At 52.1% G+C, this 25,810-nt stretch overlaps 1 protein-coding gene across 4 annotated transcripts in view; it reads left to right on the forward strand.

Moving 5' to 3' along the window:
• SHISA6 (shisa family member 6) overlaps nt 1-25,810 on the forward strand; it is a 287,571-nt gene that overhangs the window by 6,274 nt on the left and 255,487 nt on the right. For all 4 annotated transcript variants that reach the window (XM_086686041.1, XM_086686044.1, XM_025920323.2 and 1 more), the window contains exon 2: nt 18,557-18,717. In XM_086686041.1, the coding sequence (XP_086542167.1) occupies nt 18,557-18,717 (161 nt within the window). The remainder of the gene's footprint in view (nt 1-18,556; nt 18,718-25,810) is intronic.

Consider the following 25,810-nt stretch of genomic DNA (forward strand, 5'->3'; position numbering starts at 1 on the left):
CCCCTAAGTTCGTTCTTTGAAGTATCTTCTTCTGCGGTGATCCCCCCACCCCCTTTCTCTATGTTGGGAAACGCCAGCCCATTGTTTTTCCCAGTCACATTTCTGACCTCGCCTTTCTAGTAGGTACTGCAGACCGGGAGGAGGGATTGGTTTATCTGCAGACCCTCAGAGGGTCTTGGTCCCTTGGCCTTGAACAGGCTTATTTCATACACGTTCAGGATAGATTGCGCCTGTCCATTCTTGTTCTTTTTTATCTCTACAAGTAAAACCATGGGCGCCTGGGTGACTCAGTCGGTTGAGTGTCCAACTTCCACTCAGGTCATGATCTCGCGGTTCGTGAGTTCGAGCCCCGCGTCGGGCTCTGTGCTGGCACCTCACAGCCTGGAGCCCGCTTCGGATTCTGTCTCCCTCTCTCTCTACCCCTCCCCAGCTCGCGCTTTGTCTCTCTCTCCCTCAAATATAAATAAGCAGTAAAGAAATTTAAAAAAGAAAGAAGTGAAACCAAAATATTCTGAAAAGGCATGGTAATATAGTTGACCCTTGAATGACTCTGGTTTGAACTGTGTAGGTCCATTTATACGTGGATTTTTAAAAATTAATTAATTTTTTAGTTTTATTCTGCACTTTTTTTGTTTTGTTTTGTTTTGTTTTGTTTTGTTTTGTTTTGTTTTGTTTTGTTTTTAAAGTAGGCTCCACGCTCCTGCTTGGGGCTCCAGCTCACAACACTCGTATCCAGAATCACATGCTGTCCGGACTGAGCCAGCCGGGTACCCTCAGGATACTTTTTCTTCAATAAAGACAGTGCAGAACTGTAAACGTATTTTCTCTTACGAGTTTCTTGATATTTCCTTCTCTCTCGCTTACTTTATCGTAAGGTTACCATATATGACGCGTGCAATGTACGAAACGTGTTAATTGACTGCCGTGTTATTGGTAAGATTTCTGGTCAGCAGTAGGCTGTTGTGGTTACGTTTTGGAGGGAGTCAGAAATTATACTTGGATTTTCTTTTTTTTGTTTGTTTTTTTTTAATTTTTAATTTATCTTATTTATTTAAAAAAAATTTTTTAATGTTTATTTTTGAAGGAGAGAGAGACAAGAGTGTGAGTGGGGGAGGGAAGAGAGAGAGGGAGACACAGAATCTGAAGCAGGCTCCGGGCTCCGAGCTGTCAGCACAGGGCCTGACACGGGGCTCGAACTCACAAACTGTGAGATCATGACCTGAGCCGAAGTCAGACGTGTAACCAACTGGAGCCACCCAGGCACCCCTATTTTATTTTATTTTTTTAATTCACATCCAAATTAGTTAGCATATGGTGCAACAATGATTTCAGGAGTAGATTCCTTAGTGCCCCTTACCCGTTTAGCCCATCCCCCCCCCACAACCCCTCCAGTAACCCTCAGTTTGTTCTCCATATTTATGAGTCTCTTATGCTTTGTCCCACTCCCTGTTTTTATATTATTTTTGTTTCCCTTATGTTCATCTGTTTTGTCTCTTAAAGTCCTCATATGAGTGAAGTCATATGATACTTGTTTTTCTCTGACTAATTAGCATAATACTTTCCAGTTCCATCCACGTAGTTGCAAATGGCAAGATTTCATTCTTTTTGACTGCCGAGTAATACTCTACCGTATAGATATACCCCACCTTCTTTATCCATTCATCCATCGATGGACATGTGGGCTCTTTCCATACTTTGGCTATCGTTGATAGTGCTGCACATTGGGGTGCATGTGTCCCTTCGAAGCATACTTGGATTTTCTTAACAAATTATTTTTTTACTTTATTTTTGAGAGAGAGAGACAGAGAGAGAGAGAGAGAGAGAGAGCTAGTGTAGGGGAGAGGGACAGAGGAAGAGAAAGAGAAAGAAAATCCCAAGCAGGCTCCAGGCTCCGCGCGGTGCCCGACCGGGGGCTCGATCCCACAACCCTGGGGTCATGACCTGAGCCGAAATCAAGAGTCGCACGCTCAGCGGGCTGAGCCGTCCAGGTGTCCCTGTCCCTGGGTTGTCAGCTGCACGAGTCATTGCCCCTAACCCCTGCCTGGTTGGCTCAGGGGTCAACCTTCTTTCCATTATTTTGTCGTCCGTTACAGAACCGTTGAATTTTTTTGCAGGCCAAGTCAGCAGCCCAACATCCTGATTTTATAAGTGAGGCAGCTGACACACAGGGAGGTCAGATCACAGTGCCCTGGGGTGGGGGGAACAGCTGGGGGTGGTGAGCTTGACCTGGAAGCCGAGGGCCACTCTGCGTCCCGGGCCCACTCTCTTGCCTGGTTGCCTCTCAGCCTTGTCTTGCGCAGTGAATGTCTATTATTGTCTTAACGCTATGCACCTGTTTCGGAAACCCTGTTATTGTCTTACGCTACGCACCTGTTTCTGAGTCAACACCGGGTAACTTCCCGATACTTAGGGATGTGAGCGACGGCCTTCTCCCTTCTCTTGCTTCCCTGACTTTCTTTGGTCCCTCCTCATTCAATTTTACGGTCCCCTGAAATGATTTCCTTCGCACTTCCACGGTCGCCTTGTAGTTTTCCCCACGTCCCTTTGTAAAGGGCAATAACCTGACCTAAGCACAATCCTTGGATAAGATCTAAGGAATGCAGACCATGGAAGAAGGGAGATGCCCCGCAGGCCAGAAGGTTGTGAGCCGGGGCAGTGGACCATCAAGTAAAACCAGAGGCGGATGTCTGTGATTCAGAAGGTGCGGTCTGAATGCTTTCTCTCTCTCCCAGAGATGGGTGGGGACACGGCCATCTAACCAGGTCAACGAGTTTTGGTTTTGCCAGAGTTTTGGTTTTGCCAGAGACCGGGAGACCTCCAGGCAACCCCCCTGGGGCCCAGGTGCGTGTGATTTCAGATGGCCCCCTGCATACAAGACAGCTCTGTGGGCCTCAGAAACGCATTCACTGGTGTGGGCCTTGCCCCTTCTCAGCTCTGGGCCACCATCCCACAGGGGCGAGGTGGATACAAGGTGAGGGGACTGAAGGGGCTTCAGGGACGTGGCTAACGAGGCTGGAAATTTGGGTCTGACCATTACATGAAATTCACCTCCGCGGCCTGCAGTTTGGAGCCTTTGCCTGATTCTGTGTACCTCTCCTAAACATGTCCCCCTTCTAAGCAGTCACCTTGGGAGGCCACACGCCGACTCTCCCCCGGACAGTGTTGTCATAGTGTTTTCAGAGCCCATGGCGCGTCATCTTGACTCTCTGTAACGGGGCACATTTTTATCTTCTTGGGCTAAGATCTGATTCTTGTAAGAGGCGCTAAGTCATGGGGCGGAGGCCGACGAGCGGAATCGGCGATCGACTGGTTATTGGCAGAAGTAAAGAGTGCCTCCAGTAATGAGGCCCGCTGTCCTAGGATCCACATCAGCTGTCTCCAGAGGCCGAGCCCAGGAGAGGCGCTCGGATGATGAGTGGTGGGGCCCGCAGGTCAGAGCCCGGCTCTCCGTGGCGGCCACTTCTCAGGGGCCGCACCTCCCCGGCCGTAGGACATTCAGCTCTGCGTTTTATTGGTGTGTCGGGGCAGATCTCGAGGGAGCTGCAAAAAGAAAGGAGTTGAATATGCAGGAAATAGTTCAAATGACTGCCCAGAAAGGGAGGGGAAAAAAAGAAAAAGAGAAAAAAAGAATGTCCCACATTTCTTCAAGAGGTAGTAGTCAGATAGCTCAATTTAGATTCCTCATTTGATTCTGAGGGTACAGGGACCCAGTTTCCTCGGAATGCATGCGGCTCGGCTTGGGGTCAGAGCCGGGCTTCTCAGTGCTCTCTCTTCCTGCACGTGGATGTCACCACCTGTGCAGTTTGGCATTCGCGTGAGGTCCCCGCCGGGGCCGGACAGCCGTCGAGGAGGTAGAAATGTTTGCAAGCACAGGAACGTGGGGCTTCCCGTGATAATTGCCTGTAGGTTCCTGACATGCGTGTACTGGGCCCCCAGGTGCCCCAAGAGTACAGTCACTATGCGAGATTGGTCACAGAAGCGGAGCGAGGGTGGGGCAGGTGACAAGGGGCCACAGGGGCAGTTTGTGGCCGATTCTTGCGTTTTTTGGCCGGGGGGGGGGGGGTGCGCCGTGGTGGTGGTACAGCGGGTGGGCTGATGTTTCTCTTTTCCATCAGGAGTTAGCGGGACGGTGAGGTGGTGAGGTGGCCCTCCTGCTGTGGGGGCTGGGGCAAAGCCTCTGGGCACTCTTGGACCCTGGGAGGAGCCAGCCCTGCTCTGTGGCTGGGGAGCCAGCTTCCTCGGCTCAAAGGTCAGGACGGTGGGGAGGTTTGTTGCCCAGAAGCCTACATGAGCCCGTCACCTGTGCACCTGCAGAGAGCTGGTGTGAGGAGGGCCGGAGGCCTCCGTTAGCTGAGGGCTCAAGGTCATGTGGATGAAACGGGGGGTGGGGGGGGTGGTAGGGAGACTCTTGGGAGAGTGCTCAGTCCCCAGGGCTTGCTCTGTGTCTGGAACCCTGCTGTGCACTGGACCTAAGCTGCCTCCGTGCGTCTTTCCTTCACCCTCCGGGGATAGGTGCCCATTGAACAGACGAGGAAATCAACTCAAAGAGGCTTAGTAACTTGTCCAAGGTTGCACGGCTAGAGCTGTGCCAGTCTCCGTCTCCTTTGGGGGCCAGCTGGCTCTCATCTTCCCAGATGTAAACGGGTCACCCAGATCAGGGTACTGCAGACCCGGGCTGGTGGCCTCGCTTGCATTGCCTGCAGGGCACACGGCCACCAGGGTGCGGTGCAAAGGCTTGTTTTCAAGAATGGGTTATATTGGTCGAGGATAGCGAAGGCGATGCAAAGAAAATGTAAAAAATCAGAGAACAAAAAACCCAAAGCCACACACCCCGATTCCAATGGAGAACCAACAGCAAAACACAAAACACAAAACAAAACAAAAAAAACAACAACAGACCTTTCCAGTATTGGCAGAACCCCGGGGCAATGCTGCACGAGTCCCAGCTCTGGAATAATAGTGGCACTAGGGAGAAGAAATGATTTGGGGGCAAGACGATGGACCTCGGGCCATTCCCAGTTTTAATTACTGAGACATACGGCTCAGAAACAGCTCCATTTATCACTGCCCCCCACCCCCCACCTCCCTGCCCCATTTATAACCAGAGCACCGTGCACACAAGACAGAGGTTCAGCCAGCTCACTGCTGCTTCCCGCTCCGGTCCTGTCCTTCCCCCGTTTCCGTTTTCCTAGCCGTGCTTCCTAATTCCTCATTCTTTCCAGGTGTTTCTCTGTTTCTTGTGACCTCAGGTCCTCTGTCCTGAAAGGCTCGCTCAGAGGAAGGCATCCTGGGGAACCCTCAGCGCCCCGGGCTTTCCTCCCAAACTTCTGTTGACCTGGTCGTGGCCATGGTGGTGGGGCTGGCCTGCAGCTCTGGGACAGGGTCTCTGACCGGGGCACTTACCTGCTTGAGGTGGGTGTGGGAACCATTTCTCTAGAAAATGAACATGGATGCCACCACCTGTGCAGTTTGGCATTCGCGTGAGGTCCCCCCTCCCAGGGAGGGGGGTTCCTGAGCCCTGTTTCCAGTAACCCCCCCCCCCCAGCCCCCACCCACTTCTGGTCACAGGAACAGGAGACACCTTGATCACCCTGGCCCAGAGCCACTGTCCCCACCTCGAGACCGTGGAGGCCGAGTTCCAACCAGGCTCTGGGTGGCTACAAGGTTGGCCCTGCTCCCCGGCGTTTGGGAGAGGAGTGTGTGCTCTCTGCCGGCTTCCCAAACACTCATTATTCCTTGCTTTTTTGGCATTTGGTCTCGTGTACTGTTCCCATTAGCTCCGGCATTAAAGTCTCATTACTTAGGACATCTGTCCTCTGGACATATTCGCGGCCCCCTTAGCCAAATGTCCTCTTCTGGGAAGTATGCTTTCCACTCTGTCCCCTTTTCCAGCTTCCTTCGGTCTGGCTGCCCCGGGGAGGAGGGATTTGAACCCGAGAGGGCCCCCCCGGAGGAGGAGGGGCGGCTGTTGATGCTGAGTGGCATCTGAGAGCGTGTTTCAGAGCCCATCAGCTCCTCCCATTTGGAGGTCTTGGGAATGCAGACCCTTGCTGTCATCCCTCGGTAGGGCAGGAATGGACGCAGAACGCCATAATAGCAAAGGAGCTATTTCCAGGAGAACTTTCCTAGACCAGCCTTGGATCCCATCAGGCAGGAACTGTGTCCTCAGTCACCCTGATGTCTGGGCCTCCTGTAAACCCACCTCTCGGGCGCTGGGAGGCAGGTGGGTGAATCAGGATTCCAGCCACCCTGTCGGACTGGCAGCTGACACTCTGTGACTTTCTACTGTGTCCCGAGGAGTTCACTCCCTCCCATCTTTGCCAGGGGATGATCCCCCAGAGGCTTGGGGGAGGGGGGTGGGGTGGGGGTGGGGCTCTTGATGCTGTGGGAAATCACAGCGCCTTTCTGTTCTCAGATCATCAGCAGCCAGCTTTTCTTGCCCACCTCCTCTCCCAGCCTCAAGCGTTCATGAAGAGAGTGGGGTCTGTCGCTTCTGTCTCTCTCCCTCTTTCAAGTCTGATCATTAAAATGTGTCTTCTCCTTCCCGTGGGTGTCTTTGTCCACTCTTGCTTGTTTCTTCCTTCTTTCCTTCTTTTGATCTCTCTTCACTTCTGTTAAGATGGTGGGGAGGGGAAGGTTCCTTTGCTTCCTTTGCTCTCTCCCTCTCGTCCTCCTTCTTGAATTTATCCCGCTATAACTTCATTAAACTGCATCGATTCAGACTCTGCTGATTCAGAAATTGTCCAAATCGGACCTGGGCGAAGTTGTTCTTTCCTCTGTCTGACAAAAACCTGCGACAGACTGATTAATGGTGAAGATTGTGCAGGGCCCATACACCACGCGGAAGGACAGATTTTTCCAGCAGGCTCTTCCGTAGACCATTGGCATGCTAATTACAAATCTTTCTCACCTAGTCAATGATGTAGCTGTCTGAAGATCGGTTTCTGTTTCCTGTTTCCCAGCCTAGTAATCCTGCAATGGCCCCGGGAAACAGTAAAAATACATTTCCTTTAGAGCATTTTTTTTTTTTTTGTAATTTCCATGTCTATTTCCTCGATTGGGATTAGCCTGCTGGAATCCATGATGCTTGACCTCAGGCTGCTTCAAAGTCCCTTCTTAATTCCCTCTGGGAATGCCTGCTGATTTCCCCTTCTTGTTTCTTTTCTCCTGTCTTTCCCGGAGTTTTTAACATCTGGAAACTCTCTCTTTTTCAGCTTTGGGAGTGGAGAGTCCTGCCACGACCCAAAAGGTTCACCTCATTTCCTCTTGCCACAGGGTGAGCATCTGGGCACCGGGGTTTATTAGGAACCTGGAGGTGGACTTTGGACAAGTGGCTTTGTCACTTCCAAGAGACCGTGAGCTCTGTCTCTGCTGCTTCTGTGCTTTCTCAATTGCCCATTTCTGCCCAAGGAGGCTGCTCGTACATCACTGTCTCCAGCACCACAGTTTGGATTGAGGAGACAGCGTTGCAGTCTAATGCAGGATGTGATGGGATGTGCCTAGACTGTACCCAGCCCCTTATAGGAAAGGAAAGGACTTTGACCTTTCTCTGCATGTGTGGTGCTCCAGGGGTACCTGCATAGCCCCCATTCTTTCACTTTTGGGGCCATCTTCCATCTTTCTGTGCCTTGAAGCATTTCCTGGGAGCTAAGAGGCAGGCTAATCCCAACCAGTGTTGCTTTCCGTGCCCATGACCTTGGGTATGAGTCCCTCAGCCAGCCCCCACTCCGGTCTGTTAGCCTGGCTGTGGGATGGGGCCTGTTAGGTGGTGCAGGTGAGTTCTTCCCTGGCTCATTCTGATCTCAGCATACCTGCGAAAGTTCCGGAAAGCGGAGAGTACATCTGTACTGTGAGTTGCAGACAGCCCTGGGGAAAATGTACTCTCCCTTCAGAGGAGAATGCTACCTGCAAATGTCTTCCTGTGACTGCTTGGTTTTAGCATCCTAAACTCATAGAATCTCTTGGGTGAGAGGGACTTAAGAGGTGTTTAGTGCCTCTCCAGGTCCCCCTCCTCTTGTGCAAGTGCGTCGAGAGCTGGGCTCCCTCTGTGCCTGGAGGAGTCCATGGGTTCAGAGGACACAATTCTTGGTAATTCTGATGGGGAGCTAACAGTGGCTTTCTGGCACGAGACGTACCTAGTGGACAAGCTGTTGGAAATGTACCCCTTCTGTAAGATGGCAAGACTTCCCTTTGAAGATGGTGGTCAAGGCCCGCTTCAGTTTTCCTGCTTCTTGGATAAACATCCCTAGTTACAAATCTGTTCCTCACAGGACACGGGTTCGAGTCTTTGTGCCTGTACGAATGTGGCTCACATCGAAATGGGGTTGTAATTTGGGGCACCTGGGTGGCTCGGTCAGTTAAACCTCCAACTTTTGGTTTTGGCTCAGGTCATGATCTCACAGTTTCATCAGTTCGAGCCCTGTGTCGGGCTCTGAGCTGACAGTGCAGAACTTGCTTGCGATTCTCTCTCTCTCTGCCTCCCTGACTTGCACTGTCTCTGTCTCTCTCAAAATAAATAATTACACTTAAAACCCGAAAGAAATGGGGTTGTAATTCTATAACCAAACCGAATGTGACATTTCCAACAGCAACATACAAGTCGTTCAAACTCCATTCAATCTGAAGATTCCTTTTGGGAAATTGGTTGGTCTCTAGTGCTAGGCCGGACTCCCCTGCTGTGATGTCAGGATGACGCATGGGTTTGTCTATTTTGTTCCCACCTGTATTTTGTGGCTCGAGTAGTGCCTGGCACGAGGTAGGCCCTCAGCTAATGTGGTTGAAAGAATGAATGACTTAATTAATTAAAATGGAGAGCATGGTGGGTGGTCTTTCTGTGTGCCCCACTCTTCTGATGTTTGCCTTGATGTGAAGAAACTTGAGCTTGGAAATGACAGTGATGTTTATGATTTACAATTTATTTATTTTGAATGAGAGAGAGAGAGAGAGAGAGAGAGAGAGAAAATGAATCTCAAGAAGGCTCCATGCTCAGTGTGGAGACCTACACGGGGCTTGATCTCAGCATTCTGGGATCATGACCTGAGCTGAAATCAAGAGTCAGGTGCTCAACCAACTAAGCCACCCAGTACTCGATCTTAGCACTCTGGGATCATGACCTGAGCTGAAATCGAGTCAGGTGCTCAACCAACTAAGCCACCCAGTACTCGATCCCACTTATATTGAGAGAGAGAGAGTGAGTGAGCAGAAGGGGCCAGAGAGAGAGAGGGAGAGAGAGAGAATCCCAAGCAGGCTTCATGCTGTCAGCACAGAGCCCAACGTGGGGCTTGAACCCACAAACCGCGAGATTATGACCTAAGCTGAAATCAAGACTCAGACGCTTAACCGACTGAGCCATCCGGGTGCTCCCCTATAATTTTTTTTTTTTTAAAGAAGAAAGGAAGGAAGGAAAAGGAAGAAAAAAGGAAGGTAGGAAGAATGAAGAAAAAACCCAGCTGAATCACTTTGCAGAAAATGTTGCCCTGGTGAGTTTGATACGTTTGCCCTTTCATGCCCCGCTGGAATCCTGATTTGTTTTGTTCGTGAGGGGAGTCTCTTGGCTTTTCCGTGGCGGTACTTTATCTCGAAGCTTCCCGGCTCGCTAGCAGAAGCACGGTTTGTGATGGCCTTGCAGAGACGAACGAACAGACACTCTCTTTGCACTTGGCTCTCAGAATCCAAGTTCAGGGTGCAGTGAAAGCTGCTGTGTGTGACCAGACGCATTCCTGTCCTCGGTCAGGCCTGAGTGGAAAATAGGGGATGTGGGTGGTCCCTTCCAGGATGACCCGTGGCCGTCACATGCCATGTGGTTCGCTCTCCACGGGAGGAGTTTTGCCCACCTGGCATCAGGGATTCAGTCCTCCGGGACACCCCTCTCCCACCACTTTTTTGTCGTGGTCCTATAGGCCGAGCCTGTGCAGACACTGGGAGGTTGTATTTGGATTTATTTATTAATCAAATATTTATAGAGTGCTTACTGGTTGCCAGGTTCCGTTCTAAGTGCTCTACAAATATTAACTCATTTAATCTCCATGATAACTCTAAGAGGTAGACATTATTTTTGGCCTTATTATTGTAGCCTTACCTTTTGAACGAGGAGGCAGGACCACAGGCCATGAAGTAGCTACGGGAGATCACTGGTGCGCCCGGTGGCTAGCAGCCCCACAGTCTGGCTCCAGAATCCCGCGTTTAGCCACTAGGCTATCCTACCTGCGTTTTGCTTCCCCCTCCGGACTTAGATCTGTGCCTACAGCCAGTCAAGCAAACCACACCGAGATAACAAAAGAGAACAGCAGTGGCGGCTATATTTATTCTTATTTTTATTAAAAAAATTTTTTTTTAATGTTTATATTTGAGAGAGAGAGAGAGAGAGAGAGCGCAAGTGGCAGAGGGGCCGAGAGGCCGAGAGAGAGTGAGACAGAATCCGAAACAGGCTCCAGGTTCTGAACTGTCAGCACAGAGCCCGACGCGGGGCCCGAACCCACGAACCGCGAGATCGTGACCTGAGCCGCAGTGCCCCTGTTTTTCAAAAACATTTTTTTTAATGTTTATTTGAGAGAGAGAGAAAGAGAGGCAGGTGGTGGGCATATTTATTCACTCCTCTCCCCCCCACCCCCGGCCGCCCGTGTGGCTCTGGTAACCCATCTCGGTAGCATTTTTGTCTTCCCCTTCCGAAATGGTGGCTGTGCTGGCCACATGTAGGTCTTTGGATCATTCCGGGACAATCCAGATATTTCTGAAGAGCCTAGGCTTGGGGTTGCTGCTACCCAGTCTTCCCAGGCCTGGGTGAATTTTCACAGGACTCAGGAGGCAAGAAGTGGAGTGTGTGGAGGTGAGGCTCTCAGGGGTGAACTGGGGCCCCATAGGATGCGCCTCTAGGCCCTGCCCAGCTCGTGGCTGGCCCCAGGCCACAGCCCCAGGACAGGGGCCCATCTGGATAGAGGACCTTACCCCGTTTGCCTGGAAAACACGGAGCCTGCGGGCTGAGCCTTCCCTGCCCGGGTCCTGCACTGTTTATTGGCCGGGATGCATTCTGATTGTGATTGTGCCCCGGGCAGCTCAGACCTGCCGAACAGCTCAGTGCAGGTGCACGAACATTGTTACCGCAACAAAGGAGATCTCCACACCCATTTGGAGCCTCTCTGTGAGGGGAGAGCGGTCTTGTACACACACAAAGCCAGCAGCTGTGTTTTTCAAGTGGACTGTGAGAGAACCAGGACTAAGAACTAAATTAAGCCGTTCTCCTTGGTCCGTGTTTATTAAAAAATATAGTCACTCCGATGGTCTGGAGTGCATATTTTCAGAGAATAGAGACACCCCGTCTGCCCAGTGAATAGGCTCGGGCATGAGGTGAGAGAGGACACGGGCTGTACCCAGGCCATCACGGTCAAGTATGAACCTCCCTTCTCCGGGACTCAAGTAGCCAGAATACTTTAACCGGAGTAGGATGTCTGCATTCTACTTCTGGGAGAAATACGAAAGTAACTGTCAGAGATTTACTTAAAGGGAAAAAACAAAACAAAACAAACCCAAACCCAACCTTTCCTGGTTTGCCCCGTAGTTTTGACGTGAATAGCTTCGTTTCCCAGAATTGTCTTTATTTTGCTTCGTTTCTTCTCCGAAGAGACCTAAAGATTAGACTGGTGGCCCCTCTCAGGGAAGAAACTTGCATCTTAAAATAAGTGATTTCGAAAATCCTTCAAGATCAAGAGTGTTCTCATTAGTCCTCAGGAATAACATTAACCAGAATAGCTTATTCAGGGAACAGTTGATGTGTTTGGCCTTTTATCATACCTATCCAACAGCAGAAATGTCTCCCTGTTCTTCCCAGCAAGAGGAAAGGCATGTGTAGGGGTCTAAACGAACCAGCTTGCTTCGCCCTTGACGCAGAAAAACTTACTGGGCTCTAGGAGAACTTACTTTCTCCCCTTTTGTGTGGCTCAGAAATCCAGAGATCTGGCGGAGGACAGAGGCTGGTTTCCATCGGCTCTATCTCAGTGAGCAGTGATGTTCGTGGGGTTCGTATGGAAAGTATTAATGGAGATCAAACAGACTTCCCAGGTGAACTAAGGGTCCCTAGGTTCCCCCCACTTAACTTGGGGGGAACCTCAGTGTTACTACCTGTTCAATGAGGGGAGATTGTGAGAAGAAGTTTCCATAGTTTTGTCTTTTTTTTTTTGGTACTCTTTTCCTACATTTCTTTTCAAACTTAGAAACTCCACAAAGCCCAGGGACTGCCTGCTTTCGGAAGCCAAGGGTGTCATGGAGCAGGACTCTGGCTTCATGCAGAGCAAGGGTCTAAGGGTCTATGTCGATGTTCTGCTTAGATTTTGTTGCCCAAAACAGTTGCCTGGTGAAAACAGCGTAAAAAGCGTTCGAAGCTTGCTGGTGTCGAGGACCCACAGAAGTCGATAGCACTGGGTAGCTGAGCGCAGCCGGGTTCTCTTTGGGCAGATTTTCCCACCAAAGATGGATCACTGTCTAAAACCCTGTGTTCAGAGACCGTGGGAGAGAGATAGTAGGTAGAAAAATAAATGTGACAGAGTGGATGGAGGGACAGATGGTTGGACGGGCGGATGAACGAATGGACGAATGGATAATTTGGTGGTGGCACACCTCTGCTGCTTTGCCTGCCTGTCTTGGAAATCTGGATTTACCCCTTATTGGTTGTGTGTCCTTGGGCAATAGAGCTGACCTTGCAAAATCTTAGTATTCTCATCATACTGGTTGTGGCTACTGAGAGCATCTACCAAATAACGTCATTTTGAGGATTATAGGATATAATGCATGGAAGAGTTCAGCATTGATATCTGGCACGTAGTAATTGTTCAGTAAATGAGAGCGGTCAGTTTCCTAAGTCTTCGATTTCCCGTGTAATTTCCTAAGCAGGCAAGACGATGAAGGAAAGTCATGAAGGAGGTCTTACCTTTCTCTCTTTTTTTTAAATCTTTTAAAAAATGTTTATTTTTGAAGGAGAGAGAGAGAGAATGGGGGAGGGGCAGAGAGAGAGGGAGACACAGAATCCGGAGCAGGCTCCAGGCTCCGAGCCATCAGCACAGAGCCCGACGCAGGGCTCGAACCCACAAATTGTGAGATCGTGACCTGAGCCGAAGTCGGACGCTCAACCGACTGAGCCCCCCAGGCGCCCCTACCTTTCTCTGGTTAAGAGGAATCACTTGCCAATTTCAGAAGGATTTCATGTCTTCAAAGCAGGTGACAGCATATCAAAAAGTGTTGGTTGGGCTGGGTCCCTTGTGTCCAGATCACTCCGCACTTAGGGACGTTCAGACACTCTTTCATTTCCTTGGGGGTCGCTGACAACATGAACCAAGGTTTTCATAGATAACTGGTCTTGACCTGAATCCCTCATCGACCGACTGAATCCCTCATCTCTCCAAGCCCAAATGTTCACTGGCGTTTGCTCAGTTGGCGGACCCGGCTGGGGAGACCAGAAGGACTCGTGCAAGTTGACCGTGCCCGTGCACAGGGACGGGAGGTGTATGCGGGCAGCAGTCCCGGGAGCGAAAGGACACCCAGACACGAGTCACGGGCCCTGGATTTAAATTTGTGCTCCGTCACGTGCTAGTCCTCGAATCACTTGGAGCCTCGGTTTCTTGTTAGAAATTGGGGTGGCAGGGCACCCACAAGGGTCGAATGCCCAGGATGACTGCTCTTCCTGCTCAGACTTGCTGCCCAATTAATCCCCTGCCCACCCCTGCTCGACACGCATCCGCAAAAGCCAGGGAATCCATGTGCCAAAGGGAGGGGTGGACCAAGGCAACTGGGGCAAAAAAACGTGCTTTTGATAGTGTGGCAGAAGTGGGGGAGGGGAGGTTGAGAGGAACAGGGCCGTTAGCAAGCTTCTTTGAGTTATTTAAAAATGATGATGATGTTGGTGATGATGATTTTAATGAAGTAAACTCTACACCCGACCTGGGGCTCGAACTCACGACTCTGAGATCAGGAATTGCAGGTTCCAACAATGGAGCCAGCCGGCCGCCCCAAGATTCTTCGGGTCTTTAAATGAGATGCTAGCCGAGGACCAGGGAGGGCCGGTGGGGTTGGCTGTTGGCTGGAAAGCCCCCTCTGCCCTCGCTTGCCCGGCTCTCTGTCCTGCTGTCTGCGCTCACTGCCCCTCCCCACTCTGAGTGCGCCCTCTGACCCCCCTCCCCCCACCACCTTCTGAGCCCTGTGCTTTCTCTGAATTTCTCTTTGTTCCTCACTGCCCCTTTGGTCCCTCGACCTTTGTCCCTGCCCGTTCTGTCCCTTCCCTGCGTCCCTTTCTCCTGCGTCCTGTCTCCCGTTCCCCCTGTGCCTCTCCCCGCCTCTCCTCTCCGTGGGCCCACTCACCGTCTGCCTGTCCCCCTCTGTCCTCTCCTCCCTTCCGCCCCTCTCTCAGGCCTGGAGCTGGTGCCCACTCTTTCACAGACCCCGCCTCCCTGTTCCTCAGTGACCGATTTTCTTTCCCGCGGTTGGAAAATAGCTCAGGCCCTAACCCATTTCCTGGGGCGCATCCAGATTAATTAGGTGAGCCTGGCATCGCACATTTCAGAATTAGAATAATATTTATCAAGCACCCTGGGGAGAAGGGGATGGAAGAGGGAGAGGAACAGAAGAACAGGAGCGAGGAGGGAGGTCAGGAGCTGAGGGGCGGAGGGAGGGGGGTGTGAGTGGGGCAGGGGAGGTGCCAGAGGGGGGCTGCTCCTAAGGACACCTCCTGGGAATTAGGGCACCTGTTCCCCTTGCCAGAGGGCACTGGGGAGGGATGGGGACTTGGAGAAGGGTGTCCGGCGGTCAGGGAAGCCACAGAGTGGGGGACCAGGAGCGTGGCCCTGGCCACCACGCCCTTTGTTGGGACCGTGCAGGGCGGAAGCCTGCCCCCAGAGAGCCCGCCTCTTCAGGGACACCTCCTCTGGCACGTCCCTCTCTTTGGCCATGCTGCCCAGCTCCGCCCAGCCCACCGGGCATCTGGAAAGGATACTGGACAAGACGTCACCCTCAGGAGGAGACGGCCTGGCTGGGCCCCAGTTAACAGTCATTCTCCAGCCGCAAGTCAGACCCAAGCACACTGGTCTCCACCAAGCCCGGTGGTCTTCACAAAGGTGTCTTCCCTCCCCGCTCCGTCCTCAGAGGCTGCGTCTCGAAGGGCTTCTCGGGAGACGGGCACCGAGAGACTCCCCGTCCTGCGAGAGGGGCGCTCCGTTCGCAGCTCTCATCTCTTTGCCGACAAGCCCCAGAGTGAATCAGCTGCCGTTAACGCTGTCAGTGTGGACCAGAGTGATAGGAGCTGAATGCCCTGCAGAGGCAGAAAGAAACCGGGCCGAGCTTTAGTTCTTCCCCTGTGTATGTCACATGGCCGGGAAGTGCGCCAAGGCCTAAGGGCACAGCGATGACCCCAACGGACGGGCCCACTCCTCGGGGACATTCCTTTCACTGAGCCCAGCCCGGTGTCTGACCCCTGGTATACGGGCTGTTCAGTAGACATCGGGGGAGCTGGATGGCACTGGGCCCTTAATCCAAGACTCCCTTCCTTCTAGTGTTGCCTAGAGGTAGGTCAGGATGTCTCAGTCTCACCACTGTTGACATCTTGGGCCAGAGAGTTCTTTGTCGTGGGGGGGCTGTCCTGTATAGCACAGAATTTCAGCAGCACCCTTGGCCTCTGCTCACTAGAGGCCAGTAACACTTGCCTCCCCAGTCGTGATTGCCACAAACATCTCGGGACGTTGCCAGATGCCCCCTCCGCCAACCCCCCGCCAGGGGACAAGATCACCGTGGAGAAACACGGATGTAGGCTCAGTCTTTGGCCTCTGGAGAGCAGTGGACTTAACCACTTCTTCCTTCCAGGCACCAGAGAATTGGGAGTCTTTGTAAACACTCGAGAGGCAAGAAACCGAAAAATAATATACTTTTGTTGGGGGGAGGGAGGGATAGCAGCTTTATGGAAATGTAACTCACCTACCTTAAAATTCATCCTTAAATTTTTTAACAAATGTTTTATTTATTTATTTATTTATTTATTTATTTATTTATTTATTTATAGAGAGAGTGCAAGCGGGGGAGGGGCAGAGAGAGAGGGAGACACAGAATCCAAAGCAGGCTCCAGGCTCCGAGCAGTCAGCACAGAGCCCGACACGGGGCTCGAACCCACGAACCCTGAGACCATGACCTGAGCCGAAGTTGGATGCTCAACTGACTGAGCCACCCAGGCGCCCCTAGCCCAGGGTTTCCTTACCATGGAAACGCGGTAGGAAAGTGTCTTTGATTCCCGGAGCAATGAAGGAATCGAGAGGACCCGCGTGGACGTGTGGTGATAAACATATCGAAAATATAACATTTTGGAATGAGAAGGGGTCTAATTAGAAGGGCCATGTTCCTTTATTTATTTATTTATTTATTTATTTATTTATTTATTTTTTCAACGTTTTTTATTTATTTTTGGGACAGAGAGAGACAGAGCATGAACGGGGGAGGGGCAGAGAGAGAGGGAGACACAGAATCGGAAACAGGCTCCAGGCTCTGAGCCATCAGCCCAGAGCCCGACGCGGGTCTCGAACTCACGGTCCGCGAGATCGTGACCTGGCTGAAGTCGGGCGCTTAACCGACTGCGCCACCCAGGCGCCCCAGGGCCATGTTCCTTTAAACCCTTTTGTTTTGCAAATGGGGGAGAAAAGATTAAATGTTGGTTTTAGAGGTCAGCAGATCTGCTGGAAGTTTTAAGAGCTCATCTGGGATTAGAACGCAAATCTCTTGACCTTTTAGGGCGGTGCTTGCTGCTTCTCCCCACACCCTGAATCTCAGGTCCCTGACCCAGACCCCGGGTCGGCCTGAACTTCCTTCACCAGGCGAATGAGCCTCTGCGTTCTCCCTCTGCTTGGTCCACCCAAGCGAACGAGGGCAGTGACACGTGTCTGCTCCTCCCTTTACAGCCTGAGAGAAGAGAACGCCAGCCAGGGGCAAGCGTTTGGAACGTCTGAAATTGCTATATAAACGCCAGTAAATGATAAGATTGCCAGGTTGATGCTCTTTTCCTCGGAAGGTTCAGCATGTCAGAGGCGGCATAATGGAAGACAGCAGTTCACGCTGGGACACAGTTTTAGACTGACGTGGTTGTCACTTTGCAAGGGATCGGAGTGCCGGGCTCTGGAGGCCCAGTGTGAATGAAGCCTTGGGGAGGACTGGGGTGGGCCGGGGGAGGCCTGGAGGCCCCAGGGACACCCCGGGTGGATGGAAAAGCCTTCGCCTGGCTTGTACGAAACAGGGATGCACTCAGAACTGGGGACGTGGCCCTAAAACGGCATTCTCTCTTTTTTTTTTTAATTAAAAAAAAAATTTTTTTTTAACATTTATTTATTTTTGAGACAGAGAGAGACAGAGCATGAACGGGGGAGGGGCAGAGAGAGAGGGAGACACAGAATCCGAAGCAGGCTCCAGGCTCTGAGCTGTCAGGACAGATCCCGATGTGGGGCTCGAACTCACGGACCGTGAGATCATGACCTGAGCCGAAGTCGGACGCTTAACCGACCGAGCCACCCAGGCGCCCCTAAAATGGCATTCTCTACGTGGTGGTCTCTTGAAACGTATCCACACTCACCTTTGCGTCCGCAGATGATCCATCCATCCCTGTCTCTGTTTTCCGTCAGCAGTGGTCACGGCCACATGCCACACAGCACACCCACAGAGCCAGTCCTGTTTGAAACCAGGTGGGGGAGCGATTTCCCCTAAATTGTGAGCCGTTAGGCGACAGGGACTGTGTCCTATTTACCCGTGTCTCGGCAGCAGCTGACGCGCGCTAGGTCCTCCATGAACGCGCATTCTGTCGTCCGAGGGATGTTTTGAGTGGATAAAATCTGCTGTCTCGGGGTGGCGGGGTCTCCTGCGGAAGGGGAGTTGTGTATCCCCGTTTCTTCCTCTTCTGTGTTTGTGTATTTTCCTGTGTGTGTGTGTAATCGTTGCCTCCTCTGGGCTCCCGTTGTGATCATGGTCTGCACGGCTCGTGTGGTCTGATACTTACCCTGTTACCTACACGGCCCGTCTTTACAGTTAAGTCACCCCTTTCTCAGATGGCGGGAGCTATGTGCTGGGTCACCAGCATAAAGTCCGTGCTAGCTGGTGTGTCTGTTTCAGCAGGGCGATTGTGCCCCTGTTATGCATAGCCTGCTCCTGCAGACGAGGCCACTGATGCCAGCCCTTTCCTGTGGTGGCATCGTACTGACCGGGGGTACAGATATCTGCCTGGCATAAGGGGGTGTTTGGGGAGCTGGTAGTCTGAAAGGGCTCATGGGAAATCAAGACAGAAACCATAATCACTGCCTTTTAGTGCCGATACCGCCCAGGCATGGTGACCTCTACCTGGGTTAGGGTTAAGGTTACGGTTAGGGTTAGGGTTAGGGGTCCCCCCGGGACCAGCAGCAGACACATCTTGGACGACTGAGGACTGAATACTGTGTCTGTGTGTCCTCCCATAACTCTGTGCATCAAAGGGCCCGTGAAAGCAAGCCAGTTCCCTCTGTGGTTGTGTATACCTGCTTCTTGAATCTCACTGTGTGATCTCCTCCTTGTTTAGGGCTCTGGCCGACATCTTAAGACAACAGGGACCAATCCCCATAGCACACTGTGAAAGAGAAACTATCTCAGCTATCAATACCTCTCCCAAAGAGAACACACCGGTCAGATCGTCCTCCAAAAACCACTACACCCCCGTGCGTACGGCCAAGCAGACTCCAGGTAAGCGAGCGCTGATCGCCTTGTGTCTTTGCTGGGGGCTGGTGAGAGGTTTCGGTGATGTGTTGTCCCGGTGGGGCAGGTGGCAGTACGTGTGCCGTGGGAGATTCTACTGGGCAGGCGGGCTTGCGGATGAGTCCTGGGACCGTCTCCTGGGGAGGGACTGACGCGTCAGGACTGGAGGAGAGCAGCGGTCCAGGGCATCCGTGATTGCGTGAGCGGCCGGCATCTTCTCTTGCCTGAAAGGCAGCTTGTGGTGGGCGTGGTAGAGAGTGGTCACCCACTTGCCCACGTGGCGAGAAGGTTTACCTTGTCCAGGATGCCAGGTATGTGACGAGAAATTGCTACAGTCATTTGTAGAGATTTCAACTACTGGAGTCTCAGAGGGTAGGGATTATGACTGTATTACGGGGTGACTTTTCCCTGTGCCTGGTAGATTCCCCGGATATGTGACAGTTGCCGTATCATGGCGGTCATCGCTGTAACCCCATGAAGGAAACTAAGTGGGGTGTATTTTCCTTGTCGTATGGATCAACGAAGGAAGCTCAAAGAAATTTAGTGACGTGCGCACCGTCAGTAAGATGTTACTACTAATAAAATACCACCGATACAGTCAAATAACTCACATTTATTCAAGGGCCTTGTTCTGAGCCAACTGATAGGCTGAGCATTTTACGTGTATTTTCTTATTCTTCACAGCAGTCTGAAAAGTACTTCTATTGTCCCCATTTTGTCTGAAGAACAGAAAGGTTCAGTAATTTTCCCAAGGACACGGGGAGAAAGAAAGCCGGGCTCCAAACCAAGGCATATAGGTAACAAGTGTCAGGACTAGAAAACCCAGAAATCCTAACGAACCCAGCTGGGCTCATGAGTCCGAAGTATCTGGTAGGATAGTCTCTTTATAAGTGCAGCTGGGCAAGTCATTTCTCATCGTGATCATGACCGGACAGCCTCGTGCTGACCCCGGTCTGCAGCACAGCTTCCACGTTGACACTTGGATCAGAAATCTGGATGTCTCTCCCCCTATGGCTTTCCAGAGGATGGGATGTTTGGTCTGAACTTCACCTGCAATAAAGATATACAGGCACTAGGGGGCAGTAGGTATGTTGCAAATTCAAAATGTGCTGCCAGGGTCAGTTTATTTTCCCTTCATTCTTGAACTTTGCTACGTTTGTTAAATCAGAAATCACATCCTTGCCTTTAAGGTAAGAGAGTTCGGTCTTTTGAGAATCTGATGAAAGTTAAGGACGTTCTCCTTCAGAACTATTCATTATGTATATATATATACGCACACACACCTATGTATTCATCCAGCATTTTGAATACGATTTGGACCCTTGCAAAGTTAGAAATCCCTGATTTAAAAGTAAAGATGAGAACTCTACTTCTGCAAAAAGTCTGAGATGGCATTTTTAGCCTTGATATCCATTGTAGATGCTTAAAATGTAGGCAGTAGAAGGAATCTTGGCAAAAACATCTGGACCAGTAGTTCTAGCTGGATATTAGGATCACCTAGAAGCTCTTAAAAATGCCGGTGCCCACGCCCCACAAATTAACCTGAATTCCTTAGGGAAGCTGCTGGCATCATTACTTTCAAAATCCTTCCCGCGGTGATTCTAACACGCAAATCGGGTGAAGAGACCATTGGTCCGGATGGATTCCTTGTTTTATAGGTGAAGATACTGATTCTCAAACTTGGCTGCCTGTTGGCATTACCTAGGGAGCTCTCACGAGGAGGGATACCTGGGTCCCACCCCCTGGAGATTGTGATCTAATTGACGTGGGAGTGTGGCCTGAGTGTGAGAGGCCGGACGCTGAGTGTTGAAGTCTTGTCGGGTGATTCGATCGTGGAGCAAAGTTCGAGAATCGCTGGGTGGTGGGAATTGCCTAAAGGTACAGTTCTAACCAAGCCTTCTCTTCACTGATCGCTGTTTAATCTAACCTTGGTATCACGTCTAGCTTTGAGGAGGGTATTTTTTTTCCCCGAAGACTCATGGTTTGAGGTCAGGTTTCTCCAGGACCTCGTTTGCCATCCTGGAACTTCAGGTCACGCCAGTATCCAGAACACCCCTGGAAGTTTACCTCACCCCACTCTGATTTTCTCTGTCTCATTCAGCAGCCTGCTTGTTCCCAGCCACTGAGTCCAGACTGATTAAGTGGACGGTCCCGCTTTCCTCTTGAATGCGTTTCGCTGGGCAGGGAAGATTTGTCATTTTCTTCTGGTTTCTGCGTATATCCTCTCCCGCTAATCCCAGGAGGAAAGCTTACAGTTGGGGGATCCCCTTGTGTGTTTGGAGAAATCCCACCCTGTAGTTTTCAAAGTGGAACTCTTCACTTGGCCTTGAGAGATGGGAATTGTTTCCCTGGTCCAGAGAGCGCTCTCGGTAGCGGTAACACTTAAATTCGGAAGCAATTTCATGACCCTCAATGCCTGTAGCTTATAATGGACAGAACCGCTTTTCCAAAATGACTGATGATATCCTTTGCCGCAGAATAGTGCAGTTTGAGTAGGAGTTGAAACAGAATTTTACCGAAGTGTTCCAAGCGGAGATTTCCTGTGATTTTTGCCACTGTGGAATCAACAAACCACTGATCGGAAGAGTATGGTGGTGGACGTATCAGAGCGTGTGAGCAGTTTTGCTACTTGAAGCGAGGTCCGTGGGCCAGCCGTGTCAGCATGGCCAGGGGGTTTGGTGCAAATGCAGTGTCGCAGGCTCCCGATCGCCTGCTGAAGGAGAATCTGCATTTTTTATTATTTTTTTAAGTGTTTATTTATTTTTGAGAGAGAGAGAGAGCGCGTGCGAGCAGGGGAGGGGCAGAGAGAGAGGGAGACACAGAATCCGAAGCAGGCTCCAGGCTCCGAGCTGCCAACACAGAGCTTGACGCGGAGCTTGAACCCATAACCGTGAGATCATGACCTGAGCCGAAGTCGGATGCTCAACCGACTGAGCCACCCAGGTGCCCCAGGAGAGCCTGCATGTTAATGAAACCACTTAGCAAGTAAAGTTTGAGAAGCGCTGGGAAGGCATGGGGTCTGAAATACACCCCCCTGTTTGCTGTCTGGCCCTATGACTTACTACGTACGTGACCTTGGCAGGTTGTTTGCCTTTCCAAGTTTCCTTGTCTGCCCCTTGACGCGAACAGCCCCTGCTGCCCAGAGTTGTTTTAAGGATATAAGGAGTTCAACCAAATAGAATACTTTTTAAACCGGTCTTGACAGGTAGCACGCACTCCATATTAGCCGCGACCGGGCTGCGAAAGTATATCCACAGCTCGTGGCAGATGAGAAAAACAAAATGTGAGTAACAAAGACATTGGTGTTCTTAGACCAGGCGGGGTCCATGGGACTGTGTCTGAGATGAAGGTCCCTGGACCCAGATGAAGGTTCCTGTGTTTGGCCCCCGCCTGTGGCTCATCCTCTCAGGGCAAAAGATTTGTAGGGCTTTGTAGGACTCAGTCAGGTTTTTGGATGCCAAGAGAATGTACTTGGTTGGGTTAGGAAATGGAGTACCCTGCATTAATAATAATACGCTGAGAGCATGAGTAGCCAAGGTACCATTTACTGAGCACCTACTATGCGCTGGGTCCTCTATTAGATACTTTTAAGTTCTTATTTTTATCTTTTAAAGTTTATTTATTGTGAGAGAGAGAGAGAGACAGAGAGACAGAGACAGCATGAGCGAGGGAGGGAAGAAGAGAGAGAATCCCACGCAGGCTCCACACTGCCAGCACAGAGCCCGATGCGGGACTCGAACCCATGAAACTGTGAGATCATTACCTGAGCTGAAACGGAGAGTCGGACGCTTCACCGACTGAACCACCTTTATTTATTTTCTTGAAAAGATTTTATTTTTAAGTGATCTCTGCACCCAACGTGAGGCTCGAACTCAAAACTCCGAGATCAAGACTCCCATGCCCTACTGAATAAGCCAGCCAGGCACCTCTAAGTTCTTTTAATTCCAGTAGATACTTGATAATAGAGGGTGGGCCTGTAACGCTTCTTAAGTATAGGGCCCCCTATTCCCACACTAGAAAATTCCTCTTCCCTTCTGTAAGAACCTTTTAATAACTAAGGCTTTCAGAAGTCCCTTCCCGACTAGGGGTGCCTGGGTGGCTCAGTCGGTGAAGCGTCCGACTTCGGCTCAGGTCATGATCTCACGGTTCGTGGGTTCGAGCCCCGCATCGGGCTCTGTGATGATGTGTCGGAGCCTGGAGCCTGCTTCGGATTCTGTGCCTCCCCCCTCTCTCTGCCTCTCTCCAGCTTGTGCTCTGTCTCTCTCTTAAAAATAAAGAAGCATTAAAAAAAAAAAAGAAGTTCCTCCCTGACATTAAAGGGAGATTCATAACGGAGGGTGACTCTGGACGTAGAAAATCGGTGAAGCCCGTTTGCATCCCTCCCCCCACAGATCTGGCTGTGCCCCCAGGCCTTTGCCCTGCACTGTGTGGTCCATGCAGCAGCCGCAACCCCCTCCCATGGGAGTTTGTTAGAAGTGCAGAAGCTTGGGCCCTTTCCCAGAACTACTGAATCAGAATCTGCGCTTTACCGAGCCCTTCAGACGATGTGTAAGCACACTAAGGCTGAAGAAGATCCCTTCAGCAACAGCGAGCCTCAGCCCTGGCCGCACGGTGGAATCCTGTGCCCCGTTTTGAAAATACCACTGCTTGGCCCTCACCGCAGAGATTCTGGATTAATTGGTCTGGGGGGTGGGGTGGGGGGAGATGGGCAGGCGAGGGGAACGTCTTGAGGGCTGTGGAGCGTGGGTGCATCTCAAGACCCACAGGTTCGAGCCCCGCTGGCCCAGGTTAGCGGGCTGCAGGGACACGTCCTCCCCACGGCGGGAGGGAGTGAAGAGCAGGTGCGCTGAGAGGGGGAGGGGCCGGTCTGCAGCTCTGATGGGGACAGCTGGGCAGCGGCAGGGATGAACACATATACCCGAATTGGGCGGTCAGGGAGCGCCAGGCTTCGTGAAATGCGCTGCGTCCGTAGCTGAAGGTCCCCTGAGCCCGTCTGGGGGCAGCTGGGGGAGCGCGGGGAACCTGTCCCTCGCGGTAGACGGTGACATCACGTGTTGGGGTTCCAGAGTTTGGATTTCTGACCAAGAGTGGCATCAGCTGGGGGAAATGAGCAATCGGTCATCCTGCCTCTTGTCAAAGCTGTGCGCTGTGATGGCAGACCAAGGGAGCCGGGGGACGCGACTGCGTAAGTGTCGTGGAGACCGGGAATGAAGCCTGGGCGGCTGGCAGAGGGGCGCTTTGTCACAGCCCTGCACGGCCTGGCCCCTCGCTGCTCCTGTGACCCCCTGCGCCTCCCGCTGGAACCCAGACCCCGTCCCTCCCCATGTCGAGTGGGTGCTGGCCTTGGGGGTCTTTCCCTGTTTTGTGTCTCTGGCCGGAAGCTTCCCGTCACCAGATCTTTGGGCGGTGACAGCTGAGGCCCAGACGGCACGGCCCTCCCTGACTTCCCCATCTGTGCCCACCCCCTGCCTTTTCTTCCAGGCACTTAGGCCATCCAGCATCGTGTATTTGTGGCTTCGATGCTTCGCTGTCTTTGTCCCTGTCAGAACGTAAGCTCCGCGTAGGCAAAGGGTCTGTCTTTCTCTTCTCTGTGGCGTCCCCGGACCAGGAAGATGCTGTTGCTCGGATGGACGTAGGAGCCAACGCGCAGGTGCTCGTCACGGAGCTGCGTGCCACAGAGACCCCGTAAAGGGCTTCTCTAAAAAATTAGTAGGGAGTCGGTCACTCAGCCTGGCAGTCTGGTCATCCGGTGGCGAGCTGAGCCAAAGGCTGTGGTTCCAGCGCCCAGGCTTTTCACCAGGCCCGTCTGGCTCTGTCCTCCTGTCTGGGGCCGACCCAGCTCTCTGGGCTCAGTGTGGCCGGAGGCTGGGAGTTCGCTTCCCCGGCTGGGTACAGAGGGGCCCCCTCCATTATGACCACTCTGTCAAGAAAGACTGTTGTGTGGAGAGAGGTCTCGGCAGCTCAGGCAGCTCAGAGCCCGTTTCGGGCTGCGGGCGAAGCCGGCCAACCTGGGCCATGTACCTGAACTCTGAGAAAGTTCCGGTCAACCTCAGCCCCTGGTGGGAAGTGGGATTCTTCTTTCTCAGGTCGCCCGCCCCCCCCTCTACTCCCCACCCCAAGGTGACAGGACTGTCTCGTCCTATGGGGGATGGAGAGGACAGCCTCATATGACTTTGGGGCGCTAAGGGGATGGGGAGATCAGTGGAGCCAACCTGGACTTGGCCTGTGGGGAAACCGAGGCACACGGAGGTTGCCTAGGGGAGAGGTGGAAGGGTGGGGCCTCAGCGCTGGAGCTGGAAGTGTGCTGTGTGTAGCTAGAGAGAGCTGGGCGTGACTCCTCCCTGCCCGGTCACAGGCTCTAGGGCCCAGGCTGTGTTGCCTCCGTCCCACGTCTCTGCAGTGAGGTAACTGGCACCCTCCTCCGACAGCCATTGGTGACCGAAGGGAATAATAATCCGTGTATCTCAAGGGCACTGACCTTTGGCTCAGTGGCTACCTTCACTGTTGTGACTGTCCTGTCATCATCACCCACACCTGCCATTCTCCCCTACCTTTTCTTTCTTTCTTTTGAAAGAGGCGCACGGGTGGGGGAGGAGCACAGACAGGGAGAGAGAGAGAGAATCCCAAGCGGGATCGACACTGTCAGCACAGAGCCCGACGCGGGGCTCGAACTCAGGAACCGTGAGATCATGACCTGAGCCGGAGTCGGACGCTTAACTGCCTGAGCCACCCAGGCGCCCCCCTCTACCTTTTCCTATCTCCTTCTCTGTCTTCCTGGCAACTGCCAGGCATCCCTCTGCCTCCACTCCTTTTCACGGTCTCCCTGATCGTATCGACTGGGTCTTTAGCGGTGACTGGTTCTCAGCTGCCCTGTTCGTTTTGAGGACCTTCTGGGCCGTTCCCTGCCACTCCTGAGTTTTCTCTTGGCAGTAATTTCTTTCCAAACCCACGCCTGCGGTTCTGACAGTCTCCTAGCAGACTGGCATGGCCTTTCCCCACCAGAGATTCATGGCCCTTGTCCGGATGTTGGGTTACCTCCCTTCCCCCCCACAGCTTGCCCTCCCTCACTCTTACAGCCATT

The sequence above is a fragment of the Puma concolor genome, chromosome E1 (genome assembly GCF_028749965.1).
Source record: "Puma concolor isolate L17-30 chromosome E1, mPumCon1.1.hap2, whole genome shotgun sequence".
Classification (NCBI taxonomy): Eukaryota; Metazoa; Chordata; class Mammalia; order Carnivora; family Felidae; genus Puma; species Puma concolor.